The following is an 18,532-nucleotide window of genomic DNA, read 5'->3' on the forward strand; positions in this document are numbered from 1 at the left end:
TTCAGTCCCAAACCGTTCAATGGCTTTTTAAGATCCTTGGGTTACATACAAAGCCTTCTGTAAAATCCCATGCCAGACCAATAGCTGCATGAGATGAGGACATTGTTATTCCCCACACCTCGCACAATTCCTGAAACAAACAAACAAAAAAAACTACTAATAAATAGTTATAGGAGGAAAAGTCTAGGGAAGCTAAAGGGAGAGAGAGAAATCTTTAAAAATCTGCCAAGCAGGTAAAACCTAGAGTAACATCAAATGGATAATGCAAGATAAATCTAAGAGGAATCTATGCTTTAATCTTTACTACTCCCTGTTCTTTTAAAAATTATACCTGGTCATTTGGAGAAAAAAATCTGAAAATACACACAAATATTAGAAAGAAAATCCTACATTGGGCTGGCCCAAGTGCAGTGCTGTTTACAGCTAACTGATTACAACCAGTTACAGATTTCTTCCTTCTCCATTCCTACTGCTTCCCTTGATTAGTCTTTAAAAAAAAAAAAAAAAAAATCCTGCATTGACATTTCATTCCAATATCCTAGTCTAACCCTCTAAGCAAATATTTCAGAAAACCAGAAAAGAAAAACCCACTCTGTGTGTGTGTGTGTGTGTGTGTATAATTTGAGAGTGTAGGAGGAAAAGAAAAAAGACACCTGAGGTGCATTGGTGGATATCACTGCCAAATCCCCAAATCTTAAAAGGCAGAAGTCTATTTACCAACATTTTTGGTAACAGTAAATTTAACTATTTAACAGTAATATTTAACAATTTTTAATGGTAACATAAGACCAGGTATAGATTAGTATTTAGCAAATCCTTTTTAAAATTATTTTTAAAAGTAAAAATGGCTGGGCGTGTTGGCTCATGCCTGTAATTTCAAAACTTTGGGAGGCTGAGGCTGGCAGATGGCTTGAGCCCAGGCAGTCCAGAACAGCCTGGGCAACATGGCGACACTCTATCTCTACAAAAAAAAACAAAAACAAAAATTAGCAAAGTGTGAGGTGATATGCCTCTGCAGTCCCAGCTGCTCAGGAGGCTGAGGTGGAAAGATTACCTGAGCCCAGGGAGGTTGAGATATACAGTGAGCCGTGATTGCACCACTGCACTCCAGCCTGGGCAACAGAGTAAGACTCCATGTCAAAAATAAATAAAAATCAATATAATTTTGAGTAAATGAGCTCATTCAGATATTTACTCCACAGACTTAAAGTTAGCATGTTTCATTACAAATTGTTTTTGATGCCATGACATCTCAGTTAGGATTAATTTTTTTAAATTGTTTTTGAGAGAAATGTCTTGAGATCAGAATATATGAATTTGTAATTTTTAAGGGTAAGGAAATACTAAAACTAAGACAATGTAATAATGATTATGTAGAAGTATGGAAAAGTATATATTGCATATTTAAAACTCAGAAGCTGCCATGGTATTAACTAAGTGAAATTATGTGAAATACTTATGCATGTAAGGAAAAACAAAATATATAAAAATAAAAATAGATGCCATTTACTACATGATAGGAATAAATAGGATTTTTTCCCTTTTGTATATCTTTTGTATCACCATTACATCATCTTTTCAAACATTTATTTTAAAGTAGAAGTCAGTGTGAAAGCAGGACAGAGGATACAAAGGAAACTGGGAGAGCTTAACTCCTGTAATGGGGGTAAGCACTGTGACATAACACTGAATTAAGAATAAAATGTCAGGTAGCAAAGCATTAACCCCCAAGATAAATATAGTCAAAACCACACTTAGAATTTGTAGATCTCTGTATCATCATACTTTACCTTTGATCGGATCATTTCTTTTTTGTTGTTGTTGGGGTTTTTTGTTTTGTTTTGTTTCGCTATTTGTATTTGTTTGTTTGTTTTTTGAGACGGAGTCTCACTCTGTCACCCAGGCTGGAGTGCAGTGGCGCGATCTTGGCTCACTGCAACCTCCACCTCCCAGGTTCAAGCAATTCTTCTGCCTCAGCCTCCCAAATATCTGGAATTACAGGTGACCGCCATCACACCCGGCTAATTTTTTTTGTATTTTTAGTAGAGACAGGGTTTCACCATGTTTGCTAGGCTGGTCTCGAACTCCTGACCTCAGGTAATCCACCCGCCTCCGCCTCCCAAGGTGCTGGGATTACAGGCGTGAGCCACCGCGGCCAGCCTTGTTTTGCTATGGAGTTGTTTGTGTTCCTTGTATATTCTTATTAATCCCTTGTCAGATGGATAGATTGCAAATATTTTCTCCCATATTTTATGTTGTCTCTTCACTCTGTTTAACTGTTTTCTTTCCTGTGGGTACACTTTTTAGCTTGGTGTAATCCCGTTTGTCTATTTTTGCTTTTGTGGCCTGCACTTTTGAGGTCCTACCCAGAAAAACCTGTGCCCAGACCAGTGTCCTAAAATGTTTCCCCAATGTTTTATTCCAGTGACTTCATGGTTTAGGGTCTTATATTTAAGTCTTTAATCCATTTTGATTTTATTTTTTTGTTTGGTGGAATATAGGATTCTACTTTCATGCTTCTGCATATGTCTATCCAGTTTTCCCAACACCGTTTATTGAAGAAACTGTTCTTTCCCCACTGAATGTTCTTGGTACCTTTGTCGAACATGATTTGGCTATGAATGCAGGGACTTATTTCTGAGTTCTCTGTTCTGTTCCATTAGCCTATGTGTCTGTTTTTATGCCAGTACCATGCTGTGTTGGTTACTATAGTTTTGAAGTATATTTTGAAGTCAGGTAGTGTGGTGCCTCCAGCTCTTTTCTTTTTGCTCAGGATTGCTTTGGGTGCTCGGGGTCTGCTACTTAAACTTTGGATGATAATACCCATTTCCTTCCCCGTTTACCAATGAATAACTTTATTATAATATAGCCTCTTCTTGGTTGCATTTTCCAAGTATTTATTAAGCAACTAACAATATTATATGTCAGGCCCAGTGTTGGATTCTGGGAGTGCCTGAAAGCAAAAATTTTTGCTCTTAAGAGAACTTTGGGGCAGGGAGTGTTGGGGAACGAACATGTAGACCCTTTCAGAACAATGCAATGGTAATTTTAATGGGTTTAAACTTAGGGTGCAATGAGAGCACAGTATTTTTCTAGCCTTTTTCATCCTTTGGGAAGATAATACCTGAGCTTTGTCTTGAAGGACCTGTGGGAATTAACCAAGGAGAGGAATAGGAATGTAACAACATCAGTGTAAACAGAGGAGATGTGAGAGGCATTAATGGGGAGTCATTGAATAGTTTAGACGGGTCATGTTCAGATTTGAGTTTTATTGTTCTAATGGTGGAATAGAGGATGGTGTTGAAGGGTGCAAGAGTGGAGTCAGGGAGAACAGCAGGAACACCCTGAAATTAAGAGCTAAGAACTGAATAAATTAGTAAGATGGAATGGGCCCAAGAAATATTTAAGATGTAAAATCTGTAGAACTTGGAAGTTCCTGTTTTTTTAAATGTGGATGACTAGAAGAATGCTGGTACTAACTGACATAAGGGGATACCTAGTTGAGAAAAGCAATCTCCTACCTGTAGTTTAGAAGCTGCTCTTACCATGTATCTGCATAGGCAAACTTAGTGTAATGTGTATACAAGTACAAGATAATTTTATTTCTCAATGTATGGAAGTACTATTATTCTAAATATTTTCTTGGACCCTTCAGGGCTGATGAAATTTTAAAACGTTAAGATTATACGAAATACTAGAATTCAGGAGGGGTTTTTAACTCCAAAATCTACTTATTCCTGTAAGTTTTTATCTACTTTTCATTCTCCCCTTACTATCTTAGTGTCATAAAATGTTTTTTAAGTTACCAAGGGAAAGTATCATATAAATTAGTGTGTTAGATATGACTTATTGATATAGAAGATGATATAGAATAGTAAGAGTTGTGTGTTTTTTAGGGTGTCTTCAAGCCTATGGACCTTAATCGTGTCATCAAACTCCTTGAAGAGACTGATAAAGTGAGTAAGCTTTGAGAGAAAATTACTCCGCTGCATTACTTACAAACTATTTCCCTGAAAGGTAACATATATCCCTTCAAATGTAAGTCTCATTTATCTCCTTTTGTTGAAAACATTTTAAATAGTACATATCTTATATTCAAGGACTGTTTAAATTTAGTATGAATATATTTAATGAAGTGGGGAGACTGGAGGAAGAGAGTAGATTTGCTTTTATGAGATGGACAAACCCATGGTGGCTGTAACAGAAGGAATTTTAAGAGTAGAGAAAGGATCATTTAGCCTCTGTTAATGCTTGTTACCTAGTAGGACTAGAGGAGGGGAATGGTAGAAAACAGGGTACTGTGGTGTACTAAGTATGAAATCAGGATAGATACACACAAGCATGTACACATAGATAATTTATTTTGAGAACAATCATATATAGGATGTAATGGAAATTAAGTTATTATAGACACAGGACTCAAAATTGGGAAAGTAGGCATTGAGAGAAAAGATAACAAATGTATATGCACACATGCTCGTATACCACCTGATATTATCAATAATTGACTGGATGCCTTAAAGCCAGCACACGCTAGGAACTTATGTGGTGATTTCCAAAAAGGAATAAATATTGTTAGTAAACAGAAAATGAGTTGACCCCAAATGTCCATCAATGATAGACTGGATAAAGAAAATGTGGCACATATACACCATGGAATACTATGGAGCCATAAAAAAGGATGAGTTCCTGTCCTTTCCAGGGACATGGATGAAGCTGGAAACCACCATTCTCAGCAAACTAACACAGGAACAGGAAACCAAACACCCACATGTTCTCACTCATAAGTGAAAGGTGGACAATGAGAACACATGGATACAGGGAGGGGAACATCACACACCAGGGCCTGTCAGGGGATGGGGGACTAGGGGAGGGATAGCGTTAGGAAAAATACCTAATGTAGATGACGGGTTGATGGGTGCAGCAAACCACATGGCACATGTATACCTATGTAACAAATCTTCACATTCTTCATGTGTATCCCAGAACTTAAATTATAATAAAAAAAAATTTTTTAAAGAAGAAAATGGATTGACCATAGTGTAGCCTATCAAAAGAAAACAATGTCCCATGAATAGAAGTCACAAAAATTTGGTCACTGTTTTAACATTTTTTATTCTCTGATTTTTTACATAGAAAGGAGAAAAAATGACTATTGGAATAATTTATCTTTTGCTGGCTGTCATTGTTGTGAAAAGTATTTTTATTGTAACTATATCTACATTTCCTTTAAAAATGACAACTACATAGAGTGCCTATTAGCTGTTTAATAAGGCTACAGAGAAAAAGTATAGACAATATCACAGCTTTTCAGGAACATTTAAGATTAAAAGGACAGACAGAATTCAGTCATGGAAACCACTGTGTAGAAATTTTGCTTGCTTATTTTCATTTTTAATTGACTTAAGATGTTTGGCTTGCACAGAACACTGAGCATATTTTAGAGGTTAAAAATATAATTTCTACAGACAGCTTTCCAAATTTGACTTCTAACACCACCACTTTTTAGCTGTGTATTTTGGACACATTACTTTAAAATGTTTCAGCTTGTGTTTCCTATTCTGGAAAACAGAGATCATAGTAGTATCTTCCTAATAGGGTCATTTTGGAAATTAATGAAGTGATATGTATATATGGTGCCCATGTGGTACATGCCATAGAAAAAATATTCAATATACTTCAGCTGTTGTTAATATTATCTCTGGAAACAATTACTGCTTTTATATTAACCTAGTTTTGATTCCCAATTTCCTAATCAAATTTAAATGATAGTTTATTTTTGATACATAATGTCTGTAAATGTTTATGATATTATGATGATAACAAAATGTGGTATTTTGTTACATGCATAAAATGTATAATGATCAAGCCAGAGTATTTAGGATATCTACCACCTCTAGCTTTTATCATTTCTATGTTGGGAGCATTTCAAATCCCCTCTTCTAGCTAGTTTGAAATATACAATACATTGTTGTTAACTTTAGTCACCCTACTTTGCTAACAAATATTCGCTACCACAGTCTTCCTACCTTTTGTAAGTATCATTCTAGTCTGTATCTCCATGAGAACAACTTTTTAGCTTCCGCACATGAGTGAAAATGTGTGATATTTGTCTTTCTAAACCTGGCTTATTTCACTTAATATCTTCTAGTTCCATCCATGCTGCTACAAATGACAGGATTTCATTCCTTTTTATGGCTTAATAGTATTCCATTGTATATATAGACCATATTTTATTGATGGACACTTAAGTTGATTCCGTATCTTTGCTATTGTAAGTAGTGCTGCTATAAACATGGGACTATAGGTATCTCATTGATATACTGATTTCCTTTCCTTTGGATAAATACCCAGTAGCGAGATTGCTAGATCATACAATAGTTCTGATAGTTTATTTTTACCTTCACTGTTTCAGAAAACATTTTTTTAACACTTACATTATAATATAGTAACTTAAGAATTACTTGATAATTTTAAAGTATCTACTTTTTATGTTGAAGAATTTTTAAAAATCTCAACAGATTTAGTAGCACAAAAGAACTAAAATAGGTCATTTGTTTTAGGATGGCTTAGAAGAAAAACAACTTAAATTTGTCAAGAAACTGGTACAGTGTTTTCAGAACGGACTTGTATCCTTTATGTTTGTATGTATGTTCATTTCATTTATTCTGAAATGAGAGAATTTCTATTAGAAAATGTATTAGTTTTCTATTGCTGTTGTAACAAATTACCACAAATTTGATGGCTTAAAGCAACATAAAGTTATTATGTTAGAGTTTTGGAGGTTAGAAGTCCAAAATCAGCCTCACTGGACTAAAGTCAAGATGTTGGCAGGGCTGATTTCTCCTTAAGACTCTAGAGAAGAATCATTTCCTTGCCTGCCCCAGCTTCTGGAGGCTGCCTGCATTCCTTGCCTCATGCCCTCTTTCCCCCACTGGCATCATTCTCACCTCTGTGCCTGTCATCACATCATCTTCTCTCTCTGACCCTCCCTTCCTCCCTCTTTCCTTTATGAGGATCCCTGTGATTACAGTGGGCCCACCTGGATAATCTAGTATAATTTTCTTATCTCAAAATTCTTAATCATATGTGAAAAGTGCCTTTGCTATGTAACATAGTTACAGGTTCCGGGAATTGGGACATGGACATCTTGGGGAAGGCCATTAATCTGTCTACCACAGAAAAACTGGAGAGGCCATTATTCTGTCTACCACAGAGAATATCTAAGGTTTTATGTTCTTTACAAAACTGTATTTTGTATCAGAGAATGTAAATAAAATTGAAGAAACAATGTAACACAAGTAACTGTGGATAATATCAGTTTTTGTAGATTCAGAAAGACAATGGATGTAGTTAGAGGGCCAAGTCAAAGTCATTGTTTCTATTAATTTACATGGACAGTTGTACCTTTGATAAGCTTCTTAACTTCTTCATCCTTGTAAAGTAATAGAAGCTCATGAGGTTGTTAGGAAGATTAGATGAGATCATGCACATGCAAGTACTTGATAATCTGTAAAATATTATATAAATATACTATCCCTACTAAGTATACCACCCTGATCAGAATACATGAAAACCAGTGTGTCTTAAAACTATCTGTACATAAAAGCCAGGTGTGATGGCTTACACCTATAATCCCAGCACTTTGGGAGGCCAAGACAGGTGGGCTGCTTGAGGCTAGAAGTTCAAGACCAGACTGGTCAACATACCAAGACCCTGCCTCTACAAAAAAAATAAATAACCAGGTGTGGTGGTGTGTGCTAGCTACTGCGGAGGCTAAGGCAGGAGGATTGCTGAAACCCAAGAATTCAAGGTTACAGTGATTTAAGATTGTGACACTACACTCCAGTGTGGGCAACTGAGTGAGACCCTGTCTCAAAAACAAACAAACAAACAAATACTACCTATGGATAAGAACCAGTTTGTTGTTGGGTTGTGTTTTGTTTTGGGAGGTTTGTTTGTTTGTTTGTTTTAGAGACAGAGTCTCCATCCAGCCTTAGCTGCCCAGACTTGAGTACAGTGGCGCAGTCATAGCTCGCTACAACTTCAAACTCCTGGGCTTAAGCGACCCTCCTACCTCAGCATCCCAAGTAACTAGGACTACAGGAATGCACCCACCACACCCGGTTAATTTTTATTTTTTTGTGGAATCCCATTATGTTGTCCAGGTTGGTCTCAAATTACTGAGCTCAAACAATCCTCTCGCCTCAGCCTCCCAAAGTGCTGGGATTACTGGTGTGAGCCACTGCAGCTGGCCATTTTTTTTTTAACATTTACATATATATGCTATTGTAAAATACAATAGAAGTATCCCACAAGTATTAGATTGTTATAAAAGTTTTTATATGCCCACTCTCGCTTTCTGTATTCATTTTGTCACAGACTGGTAAATACACTTCCAGAACTGACAGTGGTCCATAGACCACACTTTGAATACTATTCATCTAAATCAAGCTTGTCCAACCCTCAGCCTGTGGGCTGCATGCTGCCCAGGATGGCTTTAAATGTGGCCCAACACAAATTTGTAAACTTCCTTAAAACATGGTGAGATTTTTTTTGACAATTTTTTTTAGTTCACCAGCTATCATTAGTGTTTGAGTATTTTATGTGTGACCCAAGAGAATTCTTCTTCTTCCAGTGATGGCCAGGGAAGCCAAAAGACTGGACACCCCTGAAAATGATCTTGAACAGTTGTCTGACTTGGTCTAAAGAAATTATTAAGCCAATGCATTGTGGCTCATGCCTGTAATCTCAACACCTTAGGAGTCTGGAGCAGGAGGATCATTTGAGGCCAGGAGTTTAAAACCAGCCTGGACAACATAGCAAGACCACACCTCTACAGAAAAAAATAGCCATGTATGGCGATGCACACTTATAGTTGTATCTTCTCCAGAGTCTGAGGCTGAGGTGGAAGGGTCATTTGAGCCTAGAAATTTGAGGCTGCAGTGAGCTATGTTTGCTCCACTGCACTCCAACCTGGGTATGGGTGGCTGAGTGAGACCCCGTCTCTAAAAAAAAGAAAAAAAGTTATCAGGCTCTAATATTAGCTCGTTCTAGTTCAAAACCTCTTAAGACTTCCATTCAGAAAAATGTTTCTTATAATTTTATCTAAATCTTTTATTATATTTTATTCTCGGTTTTATTTGGACCTGTTCAATCTTAGGGCTTGTGTATATCAAGCCCTATTTACTGGTAGCTGAAAATGTCTACTAGCAGGTGATTTCTTTTCCTATTTTAACCTGATACCTCAACACCTCCATTTTTTTTTTCTTCATGTAAACCATTGGTGGCAATTGCCTCTATTTCTGATTCCCTTTCATAGGCTGGCTATATAAATTGTAAAACTTAGCAAAGTTAGAGAAGTATCTTGGTCACTTCTCTAGGAAGTTAACAGAGTTTTCTATTTCCAGTGTACCCTGCTCTCCCATCTTTTCCTAAAAGGTCCCAGAAAAAGGCTAGAAGTAATAAAATTCAACCAAGAAGTGTAAGTCACATCTACTATAATTTCTTAGCTATAAAACAAAATCAGTTAAATGTATTTATGTGCCAATGCGATTTTTTTTTTTTTTTTTTGAGATGGAGTCTTACTGTGTCACTCAGGCTTCAGTGCAATGGTGCAATCTCAGCTCACTGCAACCTCCGCCTCCTGGATTCAAGCAATTCTCCTGCCTCAGCCTCCTGAATAGCTGGGATTACCATCACGCCCAGAGAATTTTTGTATTTTTAGTAGAGACAGGGTTTCACCATGTTGGTCAGACTGGTCTCGAACTCCTGACCTCGTGATCCGCCTGCCTCGGCCTCCCAAAGTGCTGGGATTACAGGCATGAGCCACCACGCCCAGCCAGCAGGATTTTTTAATGGATAAAATAAAAGATGCTTTTGTCTAAAGATCTAGAAAGGCTATATTTTGCTTTCATATTAGTTTCAGATAAAATCCTAACCAATTTTAGCCTTAAACACAGGAAAATGCATCTCAGTTTAATATTAATAAAATAGTAGAGTAAAGTAAGGTTTGGGTTGCTTATTCTGAGACAGCATATGTTTGTGTGGGCGGGGGTTGGGGGTGAAGATGAAGGGTATAATTGACCCTAATCAATAAGTTAATGTTTCCAATGTGCTATTACTCATTGCCAGTGGGAAGTTATTGATCAACTGAATCTGTGTTGTAGCAGTTGGTAATCCAATTCTAAAGTTGTGAGAGGAAAAAAATTTTGAATAGGTGTTTTTCTGAAGCAAAAATGAAATTTTTTTTTAAAAAATGTGGTTCTAAATTTCCTTTTTTAGACTTCAAAATAAGAAAAATTAAAACAGTATCTACCACATTTGGCAAAATAGTTGGAATTCTATAGACTTTCTTCACAGAAATACTATAAAGAATATGTTAATAAAGATATGAATCTTAATTTTATTTCTTAACTAAAAATATTAAAGCCATTAAGGGATTTAGCACAGATATTTAAAATTCTGAATCTGTGTGCAGGGAAAATAAAAAACCAGCCTCGTTTTGTCGAATCTGCATATGATATCATAAAACTGTGTGGGTAAGTTATCTTTAACTTTATTTTGCAATAACATGGAGTGTGTTGTTATGTTTCTTGTATCACAAACATACTATGCATTATAGTGTAGCAGATTGCTACAGAACTCAGAAAACTTCAGTTCATCACTTGATTCCAGCAGTTGGTATTTCAGGTAATCGGTTTGCTGTGGTCTGAGACTGCTAACCACAGGAGATTAAATTCTAAGTATATTGAAATGCTTTCTTGTAATTAGTTACTCTGAAGTAAATGATGAATATTAGATGTACCCAAGGAATTATAGTATTTTCAGAGAATCTTTGAGTGGACTTATGGATATGCTTGTAGTTTCAGTCTAGTTTTTTTCTCTGTCTTTAGAAAATTTGGGTCTCAAAGATATATTAGGTTATATGTCATGTTTTATCTGATTTTTGAAATTTGAGTGAAGAATAAAATATCACCACTTACATTTGATATATATTTTTAAAATGTAAATTAGAGGTAAGAATTGTAAAATTAACGTGCCTTACTCCTTCTACTGTTGGTTCTTTAACAAGCTCTGGGAACTGAATATATGGTGCTCCCTTGGTGCCACATGGTGGCTAATCTAGGTATATATTAAAATATCCATTGTTAGTTGCTTAATGTAATGTAGTAGGGAGGAATAAACCTTTCTGACAATTTTAGCTTCTGAACCTTTCTACCAATTTAACTTTTTAGATAGCAATTATTTATTTTAATATACAAATAATATATAAATAATTGAAAGGTTTAGTGGAATTATACATACATGGTAGGTTCTAACTGTCACTTTTAGATTTAGCAGCAATATTTAAAATGTTTGTAACCACTTAAATTTATTTTTTGATATCTGAATAAAATAACCAAAATAATATATTGAATGCCTATACCACGCCTTGCTTTTTAATAGATAGGGACAATGGAAAATAAATGGTTGCTCTGGTGTTTTCAAGGAACAGATTGGAAATTATTATTATATTGACATACGATTATATAATGTAAAACTTTTAAATCTCAAGGCTTTGCAAGTCCTAGAACACCAAGTTTATAAGCATTACTTTCAACATCTATGCTCCTACAGAGCTCTGCACAAAGTTCATTCTCTATGAAAACTTGTGACTGAATGTTTAATTGTATAGCTGCAGTCTTCATTTTCCCTCATATTTCATAATTATTCACGTTGTTAATTTTTTCTACTTTTCTAATTTCAGTTCACGTCTAGATAACTTCTCTATGCCTCACCCTCACTTGTTTCTCTTTTCAAGACATTTTTGGAAGATAAAAACAATAAAAATAGAATATTTCCATTTTGGCCTCCAAGTAGTATGGTTTTCTCACTGCATCAGAAGTATAATGCTAATTCTTTCATAAACTTTTTGGTTGAAAACTCTTCTGATGTTTTATCTTATAGATTGTCTCCTTTGCTAGAAAAGGAAAAAGTTAAAAAGTACTAGTTTTAGAGTCCTTTACTTTAGAGATCCAACAAGCAGCTGGATAACAAATATAATATGTTATTTGTTTCAAATGACAAATTTAGACAAACACTAGAAATGAACTTCTGTGGCATTTATAAAATTGTACTTTTTGTAGCTTGCTCTTCAGCTATTTATAATTCAAATTGGCCTGTATATTGCTATTAAGACATCCTCATGTGATAGTTCTCAATGCCATTTTCAACCACTTCTTTAATTTTTCTTGAAAAATATGAATGAAAAGTCCTCTTTATATAGGATACATTGTACTTTAAATAGCACAGGAGGTTCAAATTTTGAACTCATGAAATGTCAAGATAGTTTATATATTTAAAAAATAACTTTTATATTATCTTTGAAATTTAGACTGACCCAGGTTTATGTGCCAGATCTTTTAAGATTTATAAAGAAGTTACTTTCAAATAACTGGTTATGGTAATTGTGAAATGCAATTCTAATATAATTAATATTTCTTAACTTGAATGCCTTAATGTCTGCAAAAGCATTCTGTTACTTTGTGGATAGTTACTAACCCAGCTAATAAGGAAAAATGCACTGATCTTTAAGAATGAATAAACTATTGATTTTGCCTAGAGTTTTGAAAATTTCAGGAAACGCTCTTAACCAGTTTTTAAGTCATTGGTGAGCTTAGATCTATGGTTTGTATCAGATTATCCAATGTCGTACTAACTTTGATAGAATTATAGCTATAGTTTATTACTGTTTTGACCTCAAAGATAAAGAGGGTTCAGTTCCTAAGTTTTTTATTCATGAAGTGATGCAAAATGACTTTCTTAACCTATGCCTTTTACATCCATTTCTTAATTTTTATAATTAATATAATATTTTATTTTTGGTCTGTTCATTAGAAACATTTTTTTCTTTTCTTTTCTTTTCTTTTTTGATGGAGGCTCACTCGCTCTGTCACCAGGCTGGAGTGCAGTGGTGCAATCTCAGCATACGGCAACCTCCGCCTCCCAGGTTCTAGCGATTCTCCTGCTTCAGCCTCTCAAGTAGCTGGGACTACTGGCGCATGCCACCACGCCCAGTGAATTTTTGTATTTTTAGAAGAGACAGAATTTCACCATGTTGGCCAGGATGATCTCAATCTCTTGACCTCGTAATCCACCCACCTCAGCCTCCCAAAGTGCTGGGATTACAGGTGTGAGCCACTGCACCCGGCCCAAGAAACATTTTTTTTTTTTTTTTTTGAGACGGAGTCTCGCTCTGCCGCCCAGGCCGGAGTGCAGTGGCCGGATCTCAGCTCACTGCAAGCTCCGCCTCCCGAGTTTACGCTATTCTCCTGCCTCAGCCTCCCCAGTAGCTGGGACTACAGGCGGCCGCTACCTCGCCCGGCTAGTTTTTTGTATTTTTTAGTAGAGACAGGGTTTTACTGGGTTAGCCAGGGTGGTCTCGATCTCCTGACCTTGTGATCCGCCCGTCTCGGCCTCCCAAAGTGCTGGGATTACAGGCTTGAGCCACCGCGCCCGGCCAAGAAACATTTTTAATAGTTACAATACTGTTAAACTATAATACTATGTATTACAACTGGTAGTTAATAGTTGTCAATTCCCCAGGGCTAAAGAATAGAATATTATTATTAATTTATTCTTTAGAAATGAACTCTCCCCCATTTACAAATGATGCTTCAATCAAAGAGTTTATTAAAAATTACTCTTACAATTCTTCACTCTTATTGAAGCTTGCCATTTTTGAAAAAGAAAATATCGGATGAAATAACTTATGCTGAAGATACTGCTAATTCAATTGCGCTTCTGGGTAAGTTAAGATTTCCTTTAGGTATATGGATGTAATGTATGACAGGTCCTACTAACAAGGAAGTATCTGTTTCCCCAAGTTTCACTAAGAGGACTCCTTCTCCATGTCTAGGATCTTCTGTTGTTTCCTAGTAGTGAATTAATCACAGTGTGCTTGGTGATAATTCTGGTATTGTATTCTGCTCAGGTTGTTTCATGATACCAATAAAAGTCCGTCTTCTAAGTACAAGGACAGGCTGGTTATGTAGTTTGATGATTTGTTATTTAGTTTGTTGAAGTGTTTGTTCACTATTTTTGTAAATCAGAAAGTATACATCCCCCTTTCTAAGTAATCACAAAAACATTTCAACTTTGAACGCTAATATTTAATTGCTACAATCATAGAATTATTCATTAAATGATCTAAAATTTTAAACCAAATCATAAAATGATAGCATATTAAGAACTTAAGCATAATGCACATAAAGAGGCAGATGCCTGTGTTTTTGTACACAAAAATAAGAAAAATATCATAAAAGGGTAGGTATTTACATACGGGTTATCACTTGATTTTCAAAAGGAAGAAAACAATTTCCTGGGAAATTAGATTAGGGAAACACTGGCACTTTGAGTCAGCTCCTGGGACATGACAGCATGTTCCCAAAACAAATCGTACATTAAATCGATACTTACTAGTTTAGGTCTTTATTTGTACAGGAGGAATAAAAGATACACAATTGATCCAATACATCTTTAAAAATATTTGCTGAGTAGTGATGTTCCCAGCATTACACTCCATATAGAAAGATGTTAGAGATTCAACTGGAATGAAGGAAAAAAAGGATTTTTATTTTTAACATAGACACTAACCCTTTTATATCTCAGTAGGTTTTATAGTTTTTAATGTTAGTTACTTTGGGAAAACTACCTAGGGTTCACCTACTCTATAGCCTAGAGTAGGTGAAGGTGTTGTGGAGATTAGGTTAAACATGAGGGGGGCAGTTTAAAGAAAAACACCTTAGGAAGCAGGCAGGTTCAGAAATATGGGAATTTTTAATTATATGAATCTCTATCATCAGTGGAAATTTACAACGAGAAGCCAACCCAAAAGAGGACATGGTAGTATTAACAGAGAAAAAGTATAGTTTTTGTTGGTAACATTTTTTAAAATACCCCTGTTGCCATTATTTTTAAATATTGCTTCCAAAAGTGTTGACAGTCGCTTGTATTATAAATACAGGCCAATTTTTTACTGAGTGTCAGCTTGTTCTTTGCTCAATGATTGGTACCCTGCCTGCACAACATGTTACTATCTCATATGACAACAGTATGAACTCTTAACTTTAAATGAGTTTCCTTTGCTGATTACTGACTGCAAGTACTGCTCTTCTGTCTCTTGTTTTTTTTTTTTTTAATGGCTGGAAACATTAGTTTAAACTAAAATAATTGTATATAAGATGAAATATTTAACAAAAACTCTTCATGATTTTAGTAAGAACTTCCAGTTTCTACTGTGTGCTAATAAGTTATATTACATTTTCTTCCAAATGATACATAGATATTTCTGACTCAGAAGCAAGATTCTGGAAATGGATGAGGGAAGAAGTTGGTACTCTGCCCTGAGATTATGAAACAGGAAGCTATGATAAATTATCTAAATTTACAGGAACTAAAACAGTGGAAAAGCAGACGAAAGACCCTAGAATTTCCCATAAGCCTGCACATTTGGATAGTCTTGTTGGAAAAGCTTAGCTGTTCCTGTTGTGTAAAATTTTTAAAACCTAAGTAGTGATTTTGCAACTCCAAAAGAACAGTCCAAAAAATAAATAAAATTTAGAGTTAGAATAATCTTAAAACTGTCTTTTTTAAGTGATGTCTTTTGCAGAGGTCAGGCTTTCCTTTGTGCTTTCTCCTTCTGTCCACTTGCCACCCCACTTGCTAACCACCTCCAGAGATGAGCATCTTGCAAGGGCTAATGCAAAAGAGGAATTGCTAATTATTATTTTACCCTCAGAGAGTCCAATCAGTTCTAGTTTAGTTCTAAGGTCAATATCACTGACTACAGCTGTCCTCGGGCATTCAGAGAACCTGGATCATTTCCAGAGTCCCACAGATCATTTTCAGATACCCCTGGGGATCATGTTTATAGGACTTCAACAGAGTAGATGCAAATCCAGTTTGAAATACAGGCTGAAGCCAATTTAATTGTAGTTTAGATACGACCGAAAAGGAACCTTTCTATTCGCCAACCCCATGCAGACAGCTTGAACATAAAACTATTACCCTTGCCTGTGGGCCAGCTGCCTAAAAACTCACTCTCTTCCAGTCTGCCAACAAATTGAAGAGCAAAGTTCACCTGGAACTTCTCTAAGCAAAGAATGCATTAGTAAAGGCAGAAAATTACTGACGCTCTAGTAAGGGAGAAAAATGCTAACCCATATCTTGTCAAAGTAATAATAGTATCTAACACATGTAGAACTTACAATATGCTAGATGCTTTTCTCAGCCCTTTTCTCATATTAGCTAATTTAATCCTCACAACAATCTTAAATGTGGTAACTATTGTTATACCTGTTTATACATGATATAAACGTCATGCACATGTACCCTAGAACTTAAAGTATAATAAAAAAAAAAAAAAATAGATGAGAAAAGTAAGACACAAGTTTACACGGGTAGTAAATGGCAGAGCCAGGATTTAATCTTAGACAGTCTGGTTCTAGCATTTGTGTTAATAGTCATCATTCTTTTCTCCCTAGAAAGGAGAGGCTGAATTGATTGCGGGGCCAAATGTATAAGGATGGATTCAGGGTACTGTTTATATGTATATGTATGTATGTGTGTGAGTATATGTATAAAAATATGTATATAAATTGAACATGATCCAGTTTGAATCTCTGAGAATGTTGTTAATAATCATCATATTATTAACATTTTATGCCTAAATTCTACAAATAAACTTATGACAGTGTTGTTAAGTAGCACCTGTTTATCTTTCTGGCAGGTGACTTAATGAAAATACCAAGTTCTGAATTGAGGATACAAATTTGTAAGTGTATTGTTGATTTTTATCATGCAGAACCACCAAAGAAGCATATTCCAGGTGAAGTTTACAATGGTCTTTCAGTGATAACTTGTGTATTTCAAAAACAGAACATTCTCATTTCTCTTGGAATTTGACACACAGTGGGCTCATAAATGTAACACATTAAAAAGAAGACTTTTTTTGTAGTTTTGATCTCTTTGGTCATCTTTTAAAAGTTATATATGTATTTTTCAGTTTTTGATTTGCATATTTTTATTCTGATGCTAACTATGAACAAATTTGTAAAGTGATGCCCAATTTAGTTTATTAATAATCATAAATGTTACTATTATATTATGTAATACTATTGATAAAATTATTTTTAAACACTTTATAATTATTTATAATATCTGCCCCCACTCAGTTAAATGTTAAACTACCAATACCAGGGCCATTCTCCATCATGTTTGGGAAAATAGTTCTGTGTGTTATAGCTAAGGGACCTTAATATATAGTGGTAAGTGAACCACACTGAATTGGGCAGGAACAAGACAGCGGCACGTGCACTGTGAGGATATAATGTTAAGATGTACTTCTTACCTTCATAGTTTCCATAATTTCTAATCAATCTAGGAAGGGAGAGAAGATATAAACAATAACTTCTTAAATTATATGATTCTTAATAGGTGGAAATAAAAGTCTATGGTAGTTCAAAAGAAAGATTATTTAAGACTAAGGAAAAATGGGAACCAGAAGTCAATTTAAAAAAGACAATTTAAAAAAAGAAAAAAGAAATTCAGGGAAAACAGAATCAGTCAAAAAGTAAAACAAAAAAATGGAACAACAGCTAAACTAGAGAAATGAATAAGGAGATTCTTAAATGTCCAATTTGAACTATTGATGAGATAGATGGGTAGGAGTGTCTTGGTAGATAAAAGATATTGGATACTAAAAGCAACAGGGACCAGAAATACAGGTTTGGAATCCACCCAAATAGAGTTGAAAAGCCACCAGAATGGTTGAGTTTGCCAAGAGATAAAACAGATAAGCAGCAAGGCATGAAAAATGACATGGAGAGTGTCCATATTGAGGTTTGGAAAAAATGATTAAAAGAAATTGGCAGTGAAGGGAGGTTCAAAGAGGAGGAAGAAAACCTAAAGACTGCCATGTCTTGTGTGCCAATGAATGAAATATTTGACAAAGGAGGAGGAAGTTGTCTCAGTGTCAAATGCTGCAGAGTTTTCTGTAATCGAAGAGTTAAAAGGCCAAGTCAATGTGACACCTGAAAAGTTGTAGTTAATCTTTGACAGATCTATTGATGTACAGTGGTCAGGGCAGATGCAGGATTAAAGAATCAGAGGATTGGCCGGGCGCAGTGGCTCAGCATGTAATCCCAGCACTTTGCGAGGCCAAGGCGGGCGGATCACGAGGTCAGGAGATCGAGACCATCCTGGCTAACAAGGTGAAACCCCGTCTGTACTAAAAAGAATACAAAAAATTAGCCGGGCGTGGTGGCGGGCGCCTGTAGTCCCAGCTACTCTGGAGGCTGAGGCAGGAGAATGGCGTGAACCCGGGAGGCGGAGCTTGCAGAGAGCCGAGATTGCACCACTACACTCCAGCCTCGGCGACAGAGCCAGACTCCGTCTCAAAAAACAAACAAACAAAAACAACAACAACGTAAAAGAATCAGAGATTTGTGAGAGTAGAGGCACTGGATTTGAGACTGAGAGAGTAGTGGTA

The 18,532-nt window shown here is 35.8% G+C and overlaps 1 protein-coding gene across 4 annotated transcripts in view; it reads left to right on the forward strand.

Moving 5' to 3' along the window:
* Positions 1 to 18,532, forward strand: part of CFAP69 (cilia and flagella associated protein 69) — a 69,554-nt gene that overhangs the window by 6,328 nt on the left and 44,694 nt on the right. Inside the window, exons 2-6 of one of the 4 annotated variants that reach the window (XM_033193233.1) lie at positions 3,897 to 3,956; positions 6,564 to 6,629; positions 10,432 to 10,541; positions 13,713 to 13,789; positions 16,772 to 16,870. In XM_033193233.1, coding sequence (XP_033049124.1) covers positions 3,897 to 3,956; positions 6,564 to 6,629; positions 10,432 to 10,541; positions 13,713 to 13,789; positions 16,772 to 16,870 — 412 coding nt within the window. Of the gene's footprint in view, positions 1 to 3,896; positions 4,039 to 6,563; positions 6,630 to 10,431; positions 10,542 to 13,712; positions 13,790 to 16,771; positions 16,871 to 18,532 lie in introns of all 4 variants that reach the window. The other 3 variants (XM_033193234.1, XM_033193235.1, XM_033193236.1) reach the window with 3 other exon arrangements.

Source organism: Trachypithecus francoisi, unplaced genomic scaffold (assembly GCF_009764315.1).
Source record: "Trachypithecus francoisi isolate TF-2019V2 unplaced genomic scaffold, Tfra_2.0 Lachesis_group4, whole genome shotgun sequence".
NCBI lineage: Eukaryota > Metazoa > Chordata > Mammalia > Primates > Cercopithecidae > Trachypithecus > Trachypithecus francoisi.